The sequence below is a fragment of the Lissotriton vulgaris genome, chromosome 9 (assembly GCF_964263255.1).
Source record: "Lissotriton vulgaris chromosome 9, aLisVul1.2, whole genome shotgun sequence".
In the NCBI taxonomy this organism is placed as follows: domain Eukaryota; kingdom Metazoa; phylum Chordata; class Amphibia; order Caudata; family Salamandridae; genus Lissotriton; species Lissotriton vulgaris.
Window position 1 is genome coordinate 1,213,238,754 of NC_141697.1, and position 21,065 is coordinate 1,213,259,818.

Here is a 21,065-nt window from a genome sequence, read left to right on the forward strand (position 1 = left end):
TGGTAATATGCCCCATTGTTGTTTGACCTTGTCTGTGGTGTTCAGACTAAATCCCAAGAAAAGAACAGAACACGAAAATATGTAAAGGTTCTGTGTGCAGATATAATGTGGAACAAAAGCAAGCATGTTTATATGGTAATGTGTGCAAAAGAAAATGCGGCCTACAACATGCACAATTTGGCTAACATAGGGAAAACTACAGCGGGCCAAGCAGGAAACACATGACACATCAAGGAAAATATTGTTTATGACCAAGGGAACTTTCCTAAATTCCTAGGGACTAAAGTGGGGACCTTGTCAATATGGGCTAGAGAAGCATAGATCAACCTGAGAACATTCTTGTGGATAATCATAAAAATGACAAATACAATAACTAAGAGAATATCTATTTGTTACAGATTATTTGGTTACAAGAAAACTGACAACTATTGAGGCTCCAGTAATGATCTGGAAAAGTCCACAATCATTAGCTCCATTACCTCTCACCCTCACCTGGTTCAAGGCTAGAAATGGATAGCAAGTAAAACAAAATATATTTATCTTACACCGTAAGACTTCATGCAATGTACAGTGGTTGGGCACTGCACCTATATGGTTATATGGCACTGAGGTTATAGATTATGTCCACTCTACAGAGAATCTCTTAGTGAAAATAAGAGTCCGCCTAGCTATGTATTTAGGTGGGATATGGAGGTGGAATCTATAATATAATTCTGTTATAAACTCACTTAAAATACTAGATCAAGCTCAAATTCCCAGGCTAGCACCCTCTCCCACCAATCACGGTGCAGGATCTTCTAAATCTTTAGAAAGTTAGCAAGTCATAAAATTATTTTATGCACTTGTACATTCCATGAAGTAATCAGCCTTAATGTTTTACAAAAGAGGTTGGGTCCCTTCAGGTTCTCTGTGGATAACCAATTCTGGTTTCCAGCACTTGAATAGAGAGAAAACTGAGTGCACTTAATAGCAGATTATTTTTTTAATAAGCACCATTTCCACTGGTCAGAATACGTTTCTTGTGTTGGACATAGGGAATGGTGTCACTACAACGCAGGCTATTACAACGCCTGCTGTTACAACGCGGTGTTTACATCGCATACCACTACAACGCATAGTGCTTTTAAGCGCTGGATAGTGATTTATTTAATTTACTATTCCAACTCCAGTCCCCGTGGATAGTGGGGAAGGTGTTGGATAGTAAATTAAATATATTCCCTATCCTAGAGCGCCCCCCCCAGCGCAATGCGTTGTAATGGTTTGCGTTGTAATGGTTGCGTTGTAATGGTAGTGCGTTGTAATAAATGCGTTGTAAGTGATGTTCCCCGGACATAGGCATGCCTCTGCTGTGTTGTGGCCCAGTCAAAGTCCTGCTCCCACCCCCAACAGAGAAGAGGAATGCTAGAGGTGCAAATAGAAAAGTATCCACACTGTATAAGCATCTCCATTGTAAATAGTTGCCTGCCTAACCTTGCCTGCTACATTAGTGGTGGCGGGTAAAATGTTTGGAGCAAAACGTGTATTTCCAACCATCTGGCAAGTTAGGAAATGAACACCAGGCCCAATGTTTTATGTAAAATTGTGGCCCAAATTTGTCATGCCAGGAGTGATCTGGACACATTGAAAATACACCTGAGTGACATCCCTGGAGAGAAGAAAGAGTTTTTAGATGGACACTCCATGCCATACACTTCTGAAAACTTTCTCAAATGTGAAATACCTTGAGGCAAAAATTGGAATACAAATGAGAATCTGCGTATCCCAGCTCCTCACTGCGTCACTTTTCAAGTATCACATCAGATATTTTAAAGTAGTACCCTGGGTGATGCCACTCCCTTCAACTTTCTGGTTGGCTTACCTGTTCGGGCACTGATGGAAGTTGGGCTTCCCTCCCTGCTCCCCACTAAGGCAACCACCCGTATCGTGTAGGCTGTCTCCGGCTCAAGATCGGTGATCTCTGCAGACGAGATGTCGCCCGCCACTGTCCTTGAGACCTCGATACCTGTGGATTGAAAGAGATTTGTTTAGTTGGAAGAATAGGTCTTTTAAGATACCTGAATTTGGAGTGATGTTTTTCTTTGTTTTTTTTTAGATCTGCCCACATATGTAAACTTATAACACAAAACCATAAAACTAAAATAAGGGACGTTTCTGGTCAGGAAGTGGCACATGTTGTACCTAGCTCACAAACTACTATTACAGTTTTGCAAACAAACCACTAACCCGTAAAGATCAGAAAGCATGTCTTCCACCTGTTTATTTTTACTTTTATTGTTTTTAGAAATCCTTTTTATTGATTTTGCAGTAAGAAAATCAAAAATCGGGTGCAGTTTTAACAGCATTAGACACAATGAGCGCCCTGCATTGTCTCAGAAAACTTCGCAGGGTTGGATCCCCCACCCCATTTCCCCCCACTGCCGCTTTGGCTGACAAATAGCAGAGCAGGGCATTATCACAGGATGTGGGCCCACTGTCCTCCCCTGGTTCATGGAATGTGGAAGTGGTCATTCCAGGGTCCCAATGTTGTGATGTATTTTTGTCTTGATCTATAGACTGCATTCTCAGCTATTGCCTAAAACTCAATTTTCCTTAACCACTCCTGGATGTGGAGAGCCTTCTGGATCTCCGGTATTTGGCTATGTCCCGTTTGGCCAATACAACTCGATACCCACTAAAATATGTTGTCTCTGGAGACCATCATATCCTAGGGACAGTTTTAGGATTAACATTTTGAGGTCTCACTCTATTGGAATATCTGTTACCTCTTCCAACACAGCAGATCTGTATGACCAGGTATTCCCATATGATGTGGATCAAGATCCCTATGGGACTTCTGCATCTCAGACACTTGGGAATGAGGCCCGTCCCATCTTCCATAACCTATCAGGTGTGTAGTACACTCTATGGAGGTATTTAAATTAGATTAACCTTAATTGCCCTGGAATCAATAGCTGCTTGGTCCCGATTTTGGCTTCTACCAAGTGTTCCTTTTTGGTTTCTCCTATGTCAGTGACCCAACATTCTTGATATTGTGCTATGGGATCAGATGTGTTGACTACTAGGGTCTTCTACAAATGTGAGATGCACTTCTGCCCAATTTTTCCCAGCATGAGTTTGGGGTCTGATGGGTTGTATTCAGGGAGCAGGTTGGGAGCTTTCCCTATATTTTCTAGAACGTGTTTCAGTTGCATGTAGAGGATGAATTGGGATCGTGTAGGTCGTATTCCATGCTTAGTTTCTCAATTGAAAGAATGTGCCTGTGTATCCACAAATCTCCCATCTTCGAAATGCTTAGTGTTTCCACCTCTGGAACCCGTTCATCTGTGCTGTGTGTTTAACCAGTTCCCCAGCCACAAGGGTGTTTCCTGGGTGATCTTCATGCACCACCCCATCCACTATTGGGCTTTGTGCCAGCATTCAATAGTGATGCCTGTGAAGGGGATACTCATGAAGGGATCCTGGTGCCATAGAGCCATGACCAAGAGGCAGAGTTCTGAAATTCAGGTACTTCCAAGCAGGTGGCCAGGTTGTCCCTGTCCCCAAATATCCAGCCATTGATGTGTGCTGTCCAGCCGTAAAGTTGCACATCTATCGCTCAGAGAGCCTTATCGAGTGGCGCCTGGATAAATCTTTTGTGTGCAACTCTTGGAGATGATCCTTCTCTATTGAGCTCAGTTTGTTACTTGGCAAATCATTTAGATGGTATCTTGCATAGATAGTCTGGAGGCTATACATCAGCTAGGGGAGAGCAATCCTCTTAAGTAGAACAATACATCCCAGGAGGTTTGGGGGGGGGGGGGTGAGCTCCAGCATGCCTTGTGGAGCTTGGGTGGGGCTATACTCAGCCTCCAGCAAATCTCATTTTCCTTTGACATCTGCGCTCACCAAGTACGCGAAGGGGCCTTTTGTCTACTGGATGCTTAGGTATATGTATGGCTCCACCAATGGGACAAGTCGTGATTTACTTTAGTTCACCCAGAGGCCCGATGCAGCCCTGTACACCTGTAAAATATGTATGAGCCAAGCAATCAAGACCTCGGGTCTCTGTATGAACAATAGGACATTGTCTACATACAGAGAGATGCAGTCCTCTGAGTCTTCGGTCCATCTCAACCACTAGAGCAGAGCATCACACATGATCCATTCGGCCAGTGTCTCGGCTACTAGAGCAGAGGGAAGAAAACAAGGGCCATCCTGTTTAGTACACCTCTGTATCATGAACTTTTGGGATAACGTCCAATTGATTCTCACCATGGCCCATGGCCGACTGTTGGTTAGTTGAAAGCATTTGCTAAAGTTTACTAACAAGTTCACACGTTTTAGGACTGAGTGGAGGAAGGACCATTCAACCGAGTGCAATGCCTTTTTGGAGCCTAAATGAGCTATATGGGTCAATTTAGAGAATTTGTGTGTTCACACAAATACATTGTCTTCTGCCTGTTTTATTGTGATATAATGTCCCAAGAATGCTAGTGTAAATGCAGGTTTTATACGCTGTTCATACATCATTTACTAAGAAAAAAAAGGATAGGTGGTATGCACTAATTCATCTCTGCTACTGTTAATGACTCTAGGTCTCATTCAACTCCATTTTTATGCTCACTTTGTCACTACAGACGGGGACCAGTGGTAAGCAAATCAGCCTACAAAACACAAAACAGCTGCTTTCATTTTCAAGTTAAAGTCATAAACATTGAATTCTCTAATTGAACTCTCCCTTCTACTGCTTGGCCCATATTCTGGTTTAGTCAGAAGAGTCATGCCCTCCCCAAACCTGAATAACAAGAAAAATATAATAAATTGCAGCAGTAGCCTAGTGTTAAGGAAGTCTGTCTCACCATCACTACGTCTCCACGTCACTCTGTATCCTGTGGCTCTCGGGACCGCGGACCATGCAATCCTGATCTTGGTGTCTTCGCTGCCCGTAACTCGCAGGTTAGTAACTCTGCCCACAACCACTTCTCCTAAAGAGGCACAAGAAAGAGTTCAGTCAGCAGCTGTAAGGGATGGAGCTAAGAGTGGAGAAGAAAGGCAACCAGAGGCTACAAGGATAGGCATAAAAAAGGGACATTGGTGGAACACAGTGGATGAACATCCCCATCATCATTCTACGGAATCTAGAAGGAACCAGAATTGAGCAGTAACACACTCACGTGACCAGAAGTCACATACCAGGGAACAGAATCTGGAAGTCGACACTGAGGCAGACCTGGAGGTGACCCACATGGCCAGGGCAGATGAGGAGAGGCAGTTGACTGGGATCACAGAATATAAGCCTGTGACCACTGGCACAAAATGGCCTCTGCCACATGCACAAATGGGCAAAGGTACTTTATGCAAAGGGTGTGTCCTCACTGGGGAAAATAAAAAGCAAGAGCGAGCAGGGCTGTGGGACTAAAACTACCAGACAAACTGCAACCACAAAACAACATGGAGTCTGTGGTAACAACCCAAAAGGGCACGGAGGGAATACAATATGGCAGGGGAAAAGGAGGGGCCCCAAGGCCGCAGCACATCCAGCACGTAACTCGCTGGGCTCCTAGGGCTCTTCAGAGGTAAAGCTACTGGGGAGCAACAGGAAAGAGCAAGTGAGTGGTTGCTGGGCTAGTAAAAGCTACCTAAGCTTTTAGGATGACATAATATCTGATCTTGTAAAAATGAGAAGGAAAATATCACAAGTAAAATACAGGATAAACTTAAGCCAACAAAAATAGAGTCAAGTGATAAAAAAAAACTGAATGTCATCCCTAACATCAATTCTCAAATGTGATGGAGTCACACCCATGACAAAACACCCAACTAGTATCTTTGTACTATAAAGATGATTGAAGCAGTCTCTTGGGGTTGATGATCAGTTGATGAAAAGGTAAATCATTGTGCCAGAAATCCAGCCGTCACACGTTCAATGTCTTATGTCTCTGTTGTAATGCCCAGCACAAGTCAGCAGTCTAGTGCTGAAGCATGTATTCACACTGAACACCCACCCACCACTGATGTCACTCGTCATGTGACACAGCATCAATAAAAGAGGCCGAGCGCACGTGCTCTGGGCCAGTTGCACCATACCTCCAGTGTGTCCTGCGTCAGTGCATGAGTGCTTGCCAGCATGAGGGCCTAGGGCCCACCACAGCCCTTTACAACTATGTTCATTAAAGCTTGTGTGTGAAGAGATCCCAGCACTCCGCATTTCTGAAAGCCTCGGGGCCAAGACATGTCCATCCTTCTTCCAAGGAAGCATCTGGGTCCAACACCCTCACACCGGATTGGGCTAGACCCCTCATAGGTGGGAATGGCTATGAAACGCTCCTGAAGGGCACCTGCAGCTCTTACCTTGAAACTTTGTTACCTCAGCATCAGTCTAATGGTGTTTGATGTTTGTTATTTTATGTGCTACTTGTGTCTAGTTTCACCAGCACATTCACACTCATGAAAACCACATTCAGAAGCATAAATAACAACACCTGAGTGTCAGAAGGAGCAGTTTGACCTGAAACAGAACATTTATGTACATTTAAAAAGAAGCCCCATTGCAAAATTAGGCCCGGCCTAGAGACATTCGGTGAGACACTATCACTATATCACCAAGGATGTCGCTCACCTGTCCTGGCTGTCAAGGTGACTGGAGCGCTCTCTCTGCTCCCGATCTGCGCAGACACCGCTATCGCATAGACTGTGTTGGCCTCCAGGCCGTCAACGTAAAAAGAGGTCGGTTCAGCCGGCAACAACCTTGAGAATTCGCGCCCTGAAAAAAAACAAATAGACAATCAAAAACGAAGTAGGACTTATGAAAACTTTGTTATAGATTAAAAAAAGCCATTAGGCATGTGTTGGAAAGTGAACATAATCCCAAAGTGAAGCAGGAGATGGAAACTGTGCTAAACCTGGAGGTATCATGAGTGGTAATTACCTACTGCTTGGTATTTACAACAGATTTAGAGAAGGCGACGTAATATGTGATAAAACAATCACAGCAGATTTTTGCCAACAAGTACCGTAAGTGAAATGTTGGCTGCAGATTCCTCATTATTTGATGCTGGAAAAATGTTACTGCAAATTGAAAAAATATGTGGTTATCACGATACCTCTGTTTTCCCTGTAAATATGGTTACAACAACTTGATAAATTGTGCCATACGTATTGATTTGCGGGCCACTGAGAAATGTGTAAGTCTGTTATAAGTAAAAAAAAAAAAGTATACTTATACCTAACCCAGATAGCATGAGTCAGTTGTAAATGCATCAGGCATACAACTGCATAATCTATTCCATAAAAAAGAAAGTGTACATGTGTTGACCTCATGTTATACCTAAGGCCACTCTGGGGGTGTCTGGGAAGAAGAATAAGGCACATTATACACAGATGTGGGAACACTCTGTCCATCTTAATTTTCCAGTAATTTTATTACAAGACCTGAGGCTCAAGCTATGAAGTCTGTTTTCTCTCTGCTGATTTACACAGCACTTCAATGCACTGCAATGCCCATAATTCTTTACTCCCAGGCAGGGCAGGAAGTGGCACCAATCAGAACGATTAACCTCTGTATAAACAGCACTATTCAAAGGTGACTTTCTTTTTTCTTGTTGCAATAACATTTTTTTGCTTGGTGTTGTTGTAGAAGTGATAAAGGAATAGATGGGCACATATAAGACCGCTTTTAGCGGTCGGACCGTTTTTGCAGTTGCTAACGGAGAATCGAGCCGTTAGCGACCGCTAAAAAGCTGTTTGTCATGCAACAACCATATTTTGTGAGTCAGTAACCTGCTACCAACTTGCAAACTAGGGTTAGCAAGTCGCAATGGGCATGCATGCCAAGGGTGTCCTTTCCTTCCATTGTTTTGCAACTGGAATGCAGCAGTTTACCACCTACTTTAAGTAGGTGGTAAACCAGACACAACGGGAAGGGGTCCCAGTAGGACCCCTTCCCCTTTGTGAATGCCTGCCCTTAAAAAATTAAACAGAAATTTTTAAAGAAAACTGACTGCATTTAAATAAAAAATATTGCTTTGTTTAAAAGCAAACACAGGGGCATATTATCAAGGGGGTTTATCTCCGCTTTTTTGGCTTTAAAAGCCAAGAAAGCGGAGATAAAATTATCTCCCTATTACCTAGCTGTCGCTAACACCAGTTAGCGACAGCTAGTAGGAGATAGCGACCATCTTGGGCCCCGCTTTGCATGTCAGTGATATTTATCACTAATGACAAGCAAAGTGGGCGTGCCAAGATGTTAGCAACTGGAAACAGTCGCTAACATCGCTATCTCCTATTACCAACTTTTGGAGATATTCGCGCTAAGCGGAATTATCTCCAAAAGCTAACACCTGCCCTGAGCAGTTCTTAGCCATGTTATCCAATGGGAGGTGGATATCATGGCTAAGAGCATTAGCTCGGTAATGCATGAATATCGCTGACTTCTCAGCGCTATTCATGCATTTCGGCCGATTTTTATCGCTTAGGAGATAAACCTTGATAATAGCAAGGTTCCTAAGCGATAAAAATTGCCGCAGCTCGGCGATAAAAATATCGCCGCTAAACCAACATAGCGATAATTATCGCTAGTTGTTGGTAATATGCCCCACAGTCAGGAGGGTCTACTGTCCCAGCAGGCCACCATCCCTGTGTCATTGCCCATTCCCAACAGGTTGCAAATTGTGACTTGCCTCATGAATATTAATGAGGCATGTAATTTGCAACCCCATTGCGAGACACATTAGTACATTTAATTTTGTGACTCGCTAGTTGCAAGCCGCTAAAAATCGCAATTTGCAAATCGCAAAATTAAATGGTCGTACATGTGGCTGAGAGTGATCTTTTGTGTATTTTTAAGTTTTATGTTAGTGCAAAGCCCTTGTGTCTTCATGGGCTTTTGTTTTCAGTGGATACTTTGTGGCAAGGGATCTATGTGAGTGTTGCCCATATTTTCAAATTTCATTGACAGGGTATCTGTTTAGATACCTTATAACAAGTGGGATGTGCAGTTGAAGAAGCAGGCAGCTACCTTGTTGCTTTCCTTAAAGAAAGGCCTGCGAAGGGGATGGGCTCTAAATGTTTGCAGCGGTGAGGGGTTTCAAGGGCGGGAGTCTCCCTGTTTGTGTGCCTGCAATAAAAATTCCTTCAAATAGGATCATTTTGGAAAAAAATGGGATTTTGTGAAAGTAAAACTGTATTTTGTTTTTTACTTCTTAAAATGTCATATAGATGTATGTATTGGGGGCTGATATCTTATGAAAGTGTAAGGATGATTGTCTTGAGGCCACAATTAACGAGAAGGGTATTTCCCCCATGAGGTTTGAAAGCCGTACCAAACTACTGTGGGGGTTCAATTCCCCGGGGTTGTGAATAACTAGTCATGGAAAATGAAGCCGGTAAAAACCATACAGAGGATATTGTGGAATTGGAGTAGGAAATATCTAAAAGAAATCTGTGTGTGTTTTGGACACTTCAGTGTCAAATTCTATCTCAAAAGTGTTTTCTTCATTTAAAAATGTTGCAGATTATTTAGGCAACTCTGCTACAGGTAGCAAGTACTCTTACCATGTCCTCGGGGTACAAAAGGCTGGCAAGAAGGAGGCCCTGGTAGAGACATTTTAAGGCATGGGTAAAGTGGGCTCTGGCCCGGGGCCCCAGCCTTTCAGGGCCCCTTTGATAGAGCCAGCTCTGTCCTGCAGAGAGACTTGTCCTAATGACCTTGAATGCTTTTTAAACAGATTGTTTTAAATACCGTTTTACTTTAATTTACTTTTAATATGGATGATATGTGAGAGCCTATTGCAGACCTTTTTCAGAGAAAGGTTGTGCTTATGTTTCATGCCACATCCATAAAATGTTTCTTTTAGATCAAAACAGGACCTGACATAAGAAATGGGATTATTTCCAGTAAACCTAGTGAGCTGCTGCTGTGTTACAATATTGAAAACACGTCACTATCCCTGAATATTAGATGTAAACACATTTAGAATTTGGAGGAGTGTGTCTGTCCACTGTCAGTGACCCGGCCAAAGAGGGGATGAAAGAGCTGAAATTGGATCATAAATTCAAAACTGTTCCGAACAGGCACCCCTGAAATACTCTTGGCCCAGGGCCCCCAAAATCCTTAAGATGTCCCTGAGCCCTGGGGCTGCCGGATGGTCCTGAACACGACGTACTTGGTGGCGAATTAATTCCGCAAGGAGTAATGGATGAAAGGTCCAGTTGGGTCGACTATTACATGAATAAAAGTGGTCAAAATAGAAGAAGTTTGGAAGATGTAAACGATTTGAGTATCGATGACTTGTACTATGACAGTACATATTAGGATGATGATATGTTGAAGGTGAAGCTGGAGTAGCCCAGGCAGTTATAATGGACATTGGGGGGAATCCATTGTTTGATCCTGGTTTATTACAATACTCAAAGGTTCCCTCTGTAATTTGTTGTTGAATATATAAAATCCAGAATTAAAAACCCTATTGCATAGAGCTGGCATGAGAGCAGAATGTCCCAGGCCTACGGTTTCAGATAAAATTACGCTTACCCTCAAAGCTTGACGCAAAAATTGTCACTTTTCTTAATGTGTGTATGTGTGGTGGGGGGGAGGATGCCAGAAAGGGGGTAGACATGGCCTGGGCTTCCAGCTTGGACAAATTGCTGGACACTCCGGGGCCATGACTAGAATTTAATGTACTGTAGAGCAGGAGCATGGTGGGTTCCATGGAGCATCCCTGGACCCCGAGGCTATATGGGCCCAGAGGTAATGCTAATGCTGGTCTCTCTTTTGGAAGAAGAATTGGTCTTTTTTTAAGCATTGATCCAAGACTGGCAGCGATGACTGAATCTGCAGTCTCTAAGACGGTGCAGGGATCCCCCTGAAATCTGCCTCCATACGCAAGCTTTCTCCTCTGAAAACAGGCAAGGGGAGGGGTAATCCAAGATTAGAGTCATCTTCCTCTATTTTTTTCAAATTGGGGAAGTCCAGCTCTTTTGTGCAGAAGTTGGAGAATATTTCCAAGGATCCTTGGGTTGTGCAGACAGTAAAGGGGCTCCAGATAGACTTTTGTATCACTCCCTTTCAAGGCAGTCTGCCTGCTTCAAAGAGGTTCTGCCAGGAGGGGTGAATGTGATATCTGCAGAGATCAAAGAACATTATGAAAGGAGCGATTAAAATCTGCTCCAGACATCTTAGGGTTCTAACAGCAACATTTGTCTGGTCCAAAGAAAAACAAGAAGTTCAGAGTGGTAATAAACTTCAGAGACCTGTTTATTCTTTACCGCCATTTCAAGATGAAAACAGTCATTTGTTTAAGGGATAATCTGCTGCCAGGGGATTGGATGGAGGGCTTGGATTTAAAGGTGCTCATCTTTCACAAGCACAAGAAACATCTCCAGTTCCTTTGGAAGGGACAGATGTACAGATTCAAATCTCTTTCCTTCTGCCTCTCCTCATTACCTTGATGCTTCACCAAGCTGCTGCAACCAGTGTCGTCCGTCCTCAGGTCCCGGGGAGGGAGGAGGATAGTCTATTTGGAAGACGTGAAATTCTTGAATCAAACGAAGGAGCTCAGGTCAGGTTCAGGGGCAGTAGATCTCTTTCAAGGGCTGAAGTTAATTATATACATGGAAAATTGATTTTTCAGGATTCCTTGTAGACTCAGAAAATCAATGCTTGCAGAGGCAAGATTGAAAATGTTCAGACTGGAATAGAGGAGCTGTTAGCTCAGACTAATAGGCTATCACAGTGGCGTAGCGTGGTTTGTCAGCACCCGGGGCAAAGCAAGTATTGCGTCCCCTACTCCATGGACTGTTAGCACTTCCTGGTGCAAAATGTTAAAATAAAAATAAAATAGTAGTACAAACTTTTTTTCTTTGAAAAACGTGTGCCCCCTAAGAATTTTGCGCCCAGGTCAACCGCCCCTATGATCCCGCCCACTCTACGCCACTTGTCTATCATCATCCATTCTGGCAATCTTTCCTGGACCCCTTTTTTACCGGGCACTCCAGAAATTAAAGATAAGGCATTTTATAATAGAGGTCAGGGTTGTTCACAAAAGGCTTCATTAGATACAGAAGCAAAAGCAAATTTAGACTAGTGCTATCCCATGCGGACGCCTGGAACAGACCGGCTATCTTCCCTACGTTCCTACATCTAGTCTTAGAATCAGATGTAAGTCTCTGGGGATGGGGAGCAGGTGAGGCACCTTCTCAAATGGAGGAAGATGGCCTAGGAGGGAGTCCTCAATGCACATTAAGGGCCTTATTGCGAGTTCAGCAGTAATCACGACCGCTGGGCTCATGAGGGCAATCCGACCCCTGTCACACTGCGCATCTGCCCACAGTATTCTGAGTATGGCGGTTAGACCACAACAGGACCGCTGGCTCCAATGGGATCAAGGATCCCACTGCACAGGTGGTCTGAAATCAGCCTCAATATGCTGATAGTGTCACTGCCGCCACCGCCGAGCATATTATGAGTTGCCTCTTCACAGCCCTTTCGATGGCAGTGAGCCTGCCATGAAAAGGGTGGCGAGGAGGCAACGGCCCCCTGCCAGATCTGGGGGTGCATGTGTTGTGCCCCCTTGAGTTGCACCCCAATTCCTAGACGGTGTGGCATACATGCCACATCGTGCAGGAACGTGCTGTGCTGCAAGTACTGTCACTGCAGCGTCTGCAATAAAGGCTCCCCTATGAGCCTTATCCTGCAGATGCTGTGAGACTGCCGCAGCACCACCTGCCTGCCATGAATTACAGTCGTAATCCGACAGGGGGGCTTGGTGGTCTTCCTGTCGGCGCAGCAGTGGCGGGCCGACAGGAGGACCCCAAAACACATAGTAAGGCCCTTAGTGTTTAGAGCATCTTGCAGGCTTATTTTCACTTCGAACCATGGTCAAAGTAAAGTGAACAATACGACTGCACTCAGGTAGATCAGCAACTTGGGTAGGACAAGATCAAAACTACTGAGAGAGATAGCAAAGGCCCTATGGTAAGTTTGCCTCAAACAGAGAATCTCACCTGTAGCATGGTAAGTTTGCCTCAAACAGAGAATCTCACCTGTAGCAGAGTATCTTCCAGGGTTGTCCTACAGGGTGGCAGACTCTTTGTGACAGCAGCTAACGGAGTTTAGATCTGAAGGTTTTCAAGGCTTTGGAGAAAGTAGGAGTCCCACTGGTATAGATCTATTCACGTCCAGGCTGACCACTGGGCTGGGGACATTTTTCAGCTGGAGTTTGGATCTGGAGGCCCTAGCAATGGATGCTTCTCTCCAGGATTGGTCTCAGGAAAAGCTCTATGCTTTTTCACCCTGTGCTATGACCACTTGGTTTATCACTGAGATATGCAGGGCATCTGCAGAGGTGGTGATTGAAAAGCCTTTGTAGAGGAGTCTGCCTTGGTACTCCACTCTGTTGTAACTGTCAATAGACTGTCCAGTCCAACAACCGGTCTTCCGATAGGTGTTGAAGAGCACCTATGATCCGACTCTAGTCTGGTGTTGCAGGACAAGTTGTTGCTAGAGGCATGGAACCTCTCAGGATGCTCACAGATGTGCCAGGAATTTTGGATACAGCTTCAGGCTACCTCAGAGCTTCATGGGCCAAGGAACAATCACAGCTTGAAGGTCAGCCTGGAATGCATGGAATGGCTGGTGGTTGCAAAGGGGTATGGACCCCGTTTGATCTGTTGTCATGGGGGTGTCAATTTTCTTAGCATATCTAGTGGAGGGACAGAAGTCTTAAAGGACGATTAACAATTAATAGTTGGTACTGTCTGCAGGGCACCAGAAGGTTGATGGGAAACCAGTTTGGAAGTCTCCATTGGTGTGCAGGTTACTGAGAGGGATAAAGGGCATGAATCCTCTCAAGTAAAGATATTCCACTATGTGGGATATTAACTTGGTCTTATGTTTGTTTAAATCATGGCAAAATAATGAGCATCCATCAGTAAGGTTGTTAACTTCTAAACTTGTGACATTAATATGTCTGGTTTCAATGAACACCAACTCGGCCCCAGTTGTTTATGAATGGATTGTTTCCCAGTTGGTGTTCATTGAAATTTTTTGGGGAGAGAGTTTTATGTAGCGCACACTAGACTCGAAGAGGTATCAGAGCGCTTTACATGAGCACCAGTTGCGTTACAAACGGACACGTTAATTTTTGTTAGGCACGGGGAGATTAGGTGATTTGCCCAGAATCACAGGATGTTGAATGTCCCTGCTGAGACTTTAAAGTCGAAGGCCCTGCCCTTAGGCCACATCCTCTTCCCATATATGATATGCGAAATTTAGAAAAAAATACATTTTCTTTCCTGTGCATGGGATAACCCACTTATTACCAACATTTGCAAATGTAACATTTCCAAAAAAGCACCCAAATTTCAAAACTTTAAGCAACATCAAAGTTTACCTAGCGATGCGTGTTGTTTTGAAAATGCAGGTGAATTTTAATATTTGGGAAAGTCCACCACACAAGATTGTCCTTAAATAAGCATGTCTCTAGTAACCTTCCCACAAGGGTCTATTCTGTAAAACCCTCTCCCATAGTTCTTTAACTAGAAATGTTTGAAGGACTGGCATTGTCAAGTTTTCTAGTTTTCTAGTGTTTCCAATTGTTATTTTATTTATCTTGACTCAAGACAGAAAATATCATCAGATAAATGGAACAGATATCATTAGAGGGGGGTAAAATGGGTTACACTTACCATCACTGTGTCGCCAGATGATTTTGTACCCTGTCGCTCGTGCTACCCCAGTCCACGCAACACGTAGTCGGTTAGCTTCTGCTTCAGTCACTCGCAGGTTTGAGACCACGGGTACAGACACGTCCTCTGTCAGAGAAGAAAAAGCGGATTGCCCATGATGGGGTTTAAGATACTTCATGGAATACAATCTACAAGTGACGGGGCACTAGCGCTTGCTTGTGCAGAATTAAGTAAGCGAATACCCACCGCCCATCAACATGAGGATGACTTTCGAGCTCCTCACCCACACACTGAAGGCACTCCACGACACCGGACCAGCATACCTCAACAGGCGACTCACCTTCTCACCGACTCACCTTCTACACCCTGAACTAACCGCGCCCTAGCTACCGTCCCTCGCATCCGAAGAGCGACCTCCAGCGGCAGATCGTTCTCCTACCTCGCCACCAAGACCTGGAACACCCTCCCCATCCTCCTACGCCAGACCAAGGACCTACTAACCTTCAGGAGACTACTCAAGACCTGGCTATTTGAGCAGTAGCAGCCCCCTCCCCCCCCCCCAGCTCCTTGAGACCCTTACGGGTGAGTAGTGCGCTCTGCAAATTTCCTGTTTGATTGATTGATTGAATATTCTTCCTGGGTTTGTTTCATATTTAAGAAGAAAACTGCATCTTACTTGATTTCACACTCATTGGCCAATTCACTGGCCTTTTTACGGTTCTTTGATAGTTTGACTCCATAATAATGTTATATTGTACCTATGTTGCCAAAGTAATGCATATTCCTATTTGTGATATACATGTCAGGTGTCTCTTATAAAATAGTGCATATCTACACCCGTCGGATAACTCTCACATTTTAGGGGTGATGATTACTTTTTTGAAGATTTTTTAATTAATTTATACAATCTTGCACAATTACAGTTAATGCACTAATATTGTCATCTGGACACATCTGTATGAATCAATTTACAGTTTTTGTATATTTGTACAACCGCATATATCTGTTCCCAAATGTTTGTTCCTGCACTGTTCCCGCATCTCAATCTGAATGTCTAAGGAAGTCTGCGAAGGAAACGCCCTATAGCCACCAGGGGATCGCGCGCCACTGTCAAGACTGCTAAAGATGATTTTGATATTATCGTTGAGGGGGCATGCTCAGTCAACGTTCAGGGTAGAAGTTTTGCCTATATTACCATTGCAACATCAAAAGAGGATAGGAAGAAATATTAAATTCTGAAGGAGGAGCTGTGTGGGTGGGAGTAGAACGTGTATTCTTGATTGCAGAGGTAAAATATGCAGCAAATGTCAGTGCGAGGGCCATGGGACTGGCCCAGGAGCTGAGAATGGTGGATTTGTGAGGTTGGGTACTGTTTGTGTTGAAGGTAGGGTTCACAACAGTGTTGAAGGGCCTCCTACCACTGTTCCTCCTGTTGAGGATTGTAGCAGGATGTATGTGAGAGATTGGAGTGTATCCTCTACCAGTGTATGGGGTGTGTGTGGACAGATGCAATGGGCCAGTGTCCGTCACCCATATTGCCTTCTTTAACTAATCTGCCCAGGTCACCGTGATATGCTTTGGTGACTTATAGCGGGTATTGTTTCAGTAGGGGGTAGCAATAACTCTGGAGGTATTGATGTGGCATGTGCTGTATAATCTGGCGTAGCCACCTCAGCATAGAATGGTGTACTTATTGTCCCTTTGTGGGTCTCCTGAAGTAATATGATGGATGGTGAGTATCTTTTGAGGTATTGAAAGACTGCGTCTCTCTTAATTTTGTTAATCAAACCATAGACATTCCACAAAAGTATTTAAAATAAATTGAAGGAGTCTGTCATGGTGGATTATAGTGGTGCAGAAGTGGGAAATGAGGGCCCGTGCACCGTGGTGTGAAATGTGAACAAAAACTCAGACTATTTAAACTAGACATCATTATTACAATCCCCAGCACCCGCTTGTGACAATCAATCGAAAAAAACAATTCAAGCGTGTAATCCTTCCACTTCTTTACTGCTCTTCTTCATCACATCTTCTGTGCTTAGCCAACACATGTTTCGGCGCAGTTTCCACGACTTCTTCAGGGCTCTTGTATGTGTGACAGGACAAGTATCGATCCAGTGATAATTCCAAACCGGACCCGGCAAAGCCTCTCCAGTGTCTGCAAATTCATGTTCTCATTCATCAAAAAATCATTTCATAATTCTAGGACTGTTACCCTCTCTTGCTTCACATCAGACGGTCTCCCAAGCCAACTATTCTTATATCCGTGCATTATAAAGTGTTCCCACTCCTCTATCTATATATCTTGTTCCGTCTCTGAGAGTAAATACACAACATACTCGGCGTACTCATAGAGACAGCACAAGATCTATAGAGCACTTGATAACGCACCGATATAAGAATAGTTGGCTTCAGAGACCATCAGAAGCAAAGCATGAGTGGCTTACAGTCCTAGAATTATGAGATGATTTTTTGATGAATGAGAACATCTTGGTGGAGCAGTCCCACCTCCACACCAAGCCCACTAATCTATCTCTCCATATTGGTGCACAGCTCACACATGACTTGAAAAATTTGACCCGGAGTGATTTGTGAATCAGTTATAACCCCTGGTGAGGTTGCCCCCGCGGGAGTCCCTGGCGTGTTTTTTCATACTTATCAATTTAGTTTTGTTGCAAGGAAGATGTTTGTGATTTTCCCATCATTTTGGCTGGGAAATACACCCAGTAAAATCAAGGGCATACCAGAAGCTTGTATTTTCTCCTCCCCTTCATATTGCTCCTTATGTCTTGCTTCTTGTGTTGCTGAGTTGGGGGGTTATTCTCAGGGTGATTGATACCTTAAGTATAGATTTTGGGGAAGCTGAGGTCCCTTACATGCCGCAGGCTCACTGATGTTCCATTGGGCTATGTTACCACCAGGACAGGGGAACAGGAGTGATTGGGGAAGTTATATTGTGTTTTGTCCCTTCCACACAGGCAGGGATGCGCCTCCACAGGCACGCAGGCCTTGTCAACTCAGCTCAGTCAAGCATCGTCTTCTGGCAGCATTGGATGGCTCTGCAGAATCTCCAGACCCCAGATGGGTTACTCCTTATTCACTCAGGGGCCCACCGTCTCAAGGCCCTTCCCCAGCGGTGCACCCTCACAACCGACAGCAACGCCCCGCAGAGGCTTCACTCCACTACTCCCTCCGTTGCAGGCCTCTGGCAACTCGGGGTCAAAGTCAGCCCCTCGCAATTCTCTTCTTCACCTTAGGCTGCACGGCCAAGCCTTGATGGGTGTGCTGTGCTCCTCACTGCGGGAGTCATACCATTTGAATTTATGGAAGTCCTGTTCTGTCGGAAATTTGCCGGGATTGTTACCTTCCTCCAGTCTTATGCAGCTCCGGGTCGGGGGTGCACGCAGACCGGCTCCAGCGAGTTGGCCTCACCACAGCCACCGTGGCTTGTATCCTGATGAAATCGCAGGCTCTAAGTTCTTGGTGGAAGGCAGTTCTCAAGGGGCTTGAGAATGTATTGATAATGGCGCTAGGTTGACCGGGCAATATAGGATACTGGTTGACTGTGCAGGGCAACCTCACAATCCATTCTCCATTGTGTGTGGCTCACCACACCCCCCTTGTGCTACTTTTCAAAGACATGGAGGTATTAAAATGTTACTAATAACCACAGTGCTTCATGATCACTATAGACTATAATCATGAGTTTATTACCACTATTTGGTATGAATGCGGATATCTCTTGCCCCCTTCTCAATGTATCATGGCATCAGAGTACAGTGGGACAAAAGTACATCAAAATTAACATAGGAAATTGGACTCAGCCATGGAGAAGCACGTTTCCAAAAAGCCAAACAATTTTTTATCTTATTTGCCTGCTATAATCTGAAATAACTTTACTGTAGAGAATGTGAAAGGCTAAAGCGACTTAGAAACCTGGCCTCGCCACTAATATTCCAGCATCCCTCCTACAGGGCACTGGATTTTCCAGGTTATATTGAGCTTGCTTCTTCATTTGATACCTACTGCCAAAACCTGCCAGGGTTTGCCTACCTGTCCGGACAGTGATGGTGACGGCGGGCCCTTCCCTGGTGCCTACTAGAGTTGTCATCCTGACGCTGTACGGAACACCTTCCTTGAGATTTTGAAGATCGAAGATGTTCTGATCCCCACGGACACGACTTGTTACTTCTGTGCCATCTGGGAAGGGAAGAAGAACAAAAAATAAGGAATCAAGCAGCAAGTAATGATGAAAAGTGGGAGAGAGGCATAAGGAGCATGTGTGAGGCGACTGAGGTGGACTGTACAGAATGGAAGAACAAATGCAGTTTCAGTCCCTAGACGTCATGTTTCTTAAAAGGCATGCGCTATGACTTGAATTTTCCTCTCGATGGAATCAACCCAGTATAAGGGTGGCTGGATGATGATGCAGCCAGGTTGGATTGTAGGACAACCCTGCTGACAATGAGGGTGCATGGACTGAGAGATTTGTGGACCTCTGTCAATAATGTGGCTACTGAGAAGTGTAAGGCGATAGGGATAAGCTTTGCCAATCCTGGAGGCACAGAGAGTATCAGACCATTTGGGCATTGCTTCCACACTTCTTCCACTCCATGAGGGCTCTGTGAGCGCCACCACTTACACTTGCTGCACCACTCGGGGGCTCTAAGGAAAGTGATGCCAGGTTAGGCTGAGGGCCTGGTTCTTAGAATCTTTGCAAATCTAAGTTGTACTTAAGTGTGTAAGTAACTTATTTCATGAGTTTAAAGTAACATTTTGTGTTCACATAATGGGAATTATGAGTTGTAACACAATTTACACAAACACACATAAAAGCACACAAATATGATTATATATTATGGAGAGAAAATTTACTCAGAGGGCTGGTAATGGATGCCTTGGAAAGTAGATCAACAACAAAAGACCTACAAGGATGCGAATATTCCGAAACTTTTACATGTCATGCTGCAAATCTGACTGTGGGAGGAGAATTACCCCTTTAAATGGCAGGAGTACATATGTATCCATGATAGGAATGGGGAATTACCAACACCATAACTGATGGGTGCTGAGGAGAAATGACTTCTCCAGAAACAAAAATAGTTTCCCCTTGGAAAACAGAACAAGAAAGTTAGCAAACGCAAACAGACTTTTACAAATACATAAACGCACACCAACTAAATGTATACAAATGTAAATGCTTCAGAATGTCAGTATTTCTACAAAGCTGCGACTATTGCAGCTTTCCAGAAATACTCCTGGATTTTTTGTAACTCCAAACAAAATTATAAATTTTTTTCAAATTTAGGGATAATCCTACGGGAGTAAATATGTCATTTTCTTGAAGTATTGTATTAGTGTCTAGCTATAATGAATCCTTTAAGTCTTTCTTATGCAGAGCAACCCCAACATTGGGTTTGTTCACCAGGAATTTATTTTCCTTGAGGAGAAAAGGATTTCATTGGTCAACAGCACTCGTACAAGACACTTCCAAGTGTGGAAACCTACAATGCATGCTTAAACATGCAGAAATGCCTTTGTGCTATCATGAATAGGAATTTCACAAATATTTTTCAGAATTGCTTCTCGGAACCAGCAACTGTCAGGAACATTTGTAACTTCAAACATGAAATGTATTTCTAATGTAGAGCTTTGTAGGCGTGCGTGAGGATCTGGAACTGGCATCTCTTCTGAATGAGGAGCCAGTGGAGGTTTCTGAAGGAAGAGTGATGCGGGTCCATTTGGGGAGGTCCTGGATGAGTCTGGCTTGCACATTCTGTATGGTCTGGGGTCTTCTGAGGAGCTGGGTGGAGATGCTTGCATAGAGAGCATCACCATAGTTGAGGTGGCTGGTGACGAGGGCCTGTGTGACGGACTTTCTGGTGTTAACTGGGACTCATCTGAAGAGTCTGCAGAGTAAGCAAAGCGTGTGGGAGCAGGAGGAGGTGACTGTGTTGTCTTGTCGTCTCATAGTCAATTTGCTGTTGAGGATGATACCCTGGTCTGTTGGTGTGGGTGTTTGTCCGAGTTCTGCTGGCCATTGGCTGTAGTCCCAAATAGAAGTGTTCTTCCCGGAGATCAGTACTTCTGTCTTGTCGGAGTTGAGTTTAAGGCAGTTATCTCTCCTCTAGTTGGGTACGTTGGTCATGGCGCTGCATAAGTTGATTTTGGCCATAGAGAGGTCCTCGGTGAGTGAAAGGATTAGTTGATTGTGGTCAGTGTATGAGATTATGTTGAGGTCAAGGGATCTGACAACGTCTGCAAGGGGGCCATGAACAACGTGATGATACTTGGGGGTACGCCGCATATGATGTCCTATGTTTGGGAGGTGAAGGTAGGTAGCTGGATGCTCGTTGCACATTCTGTAAGGAAGGAGGCAATCCACTTGAGTGGGTTTTGAT

The 21,065-nt window shown here is 44.2% G+C and overlaps 1 protein-coding gene across 1 annotated transcript in view; it reads right to left on the reverse strand.

Annotated features, from left to right (window-relative positions):
- LOC147693061 (collagen alpha-1(VII) chain-like) overlaps nucleotides 1-21,065 on the reverse strand; it is a 398,052-nt gene that overhangs the window by 158,357 nt on the left and 218,630 nt on the right. The window contains exons 18-22 of the mRNA XM_086939575.1: nucleotides 18,718-18,864; nucleotides 14,665-14,790; nucleotides 6,599-6,742; nucleotides 4,839-4,964; nucleotides 1,859-2,002 (exon numbers count right to left, since the gene is read on the reverse strand). Coding sequence (XP_086795701.1) covers nucleotides 1,859-2,002; nucleotides 4,839-4,964; nucleotides 6,599-6,742; nucleotides 14,665-14,790; nucleotides 18,718-18,864 — 687 coding nt within the window. The remainder of the gene's footprint in view (nucleotides 1-1,858; nucleotides 2,003-4,838; nucleotides 4,965-6,598; nucleotides 6,743-14,664; nucleotides 14,791-18,717; nucleotides 18,865-21,065) is intronic.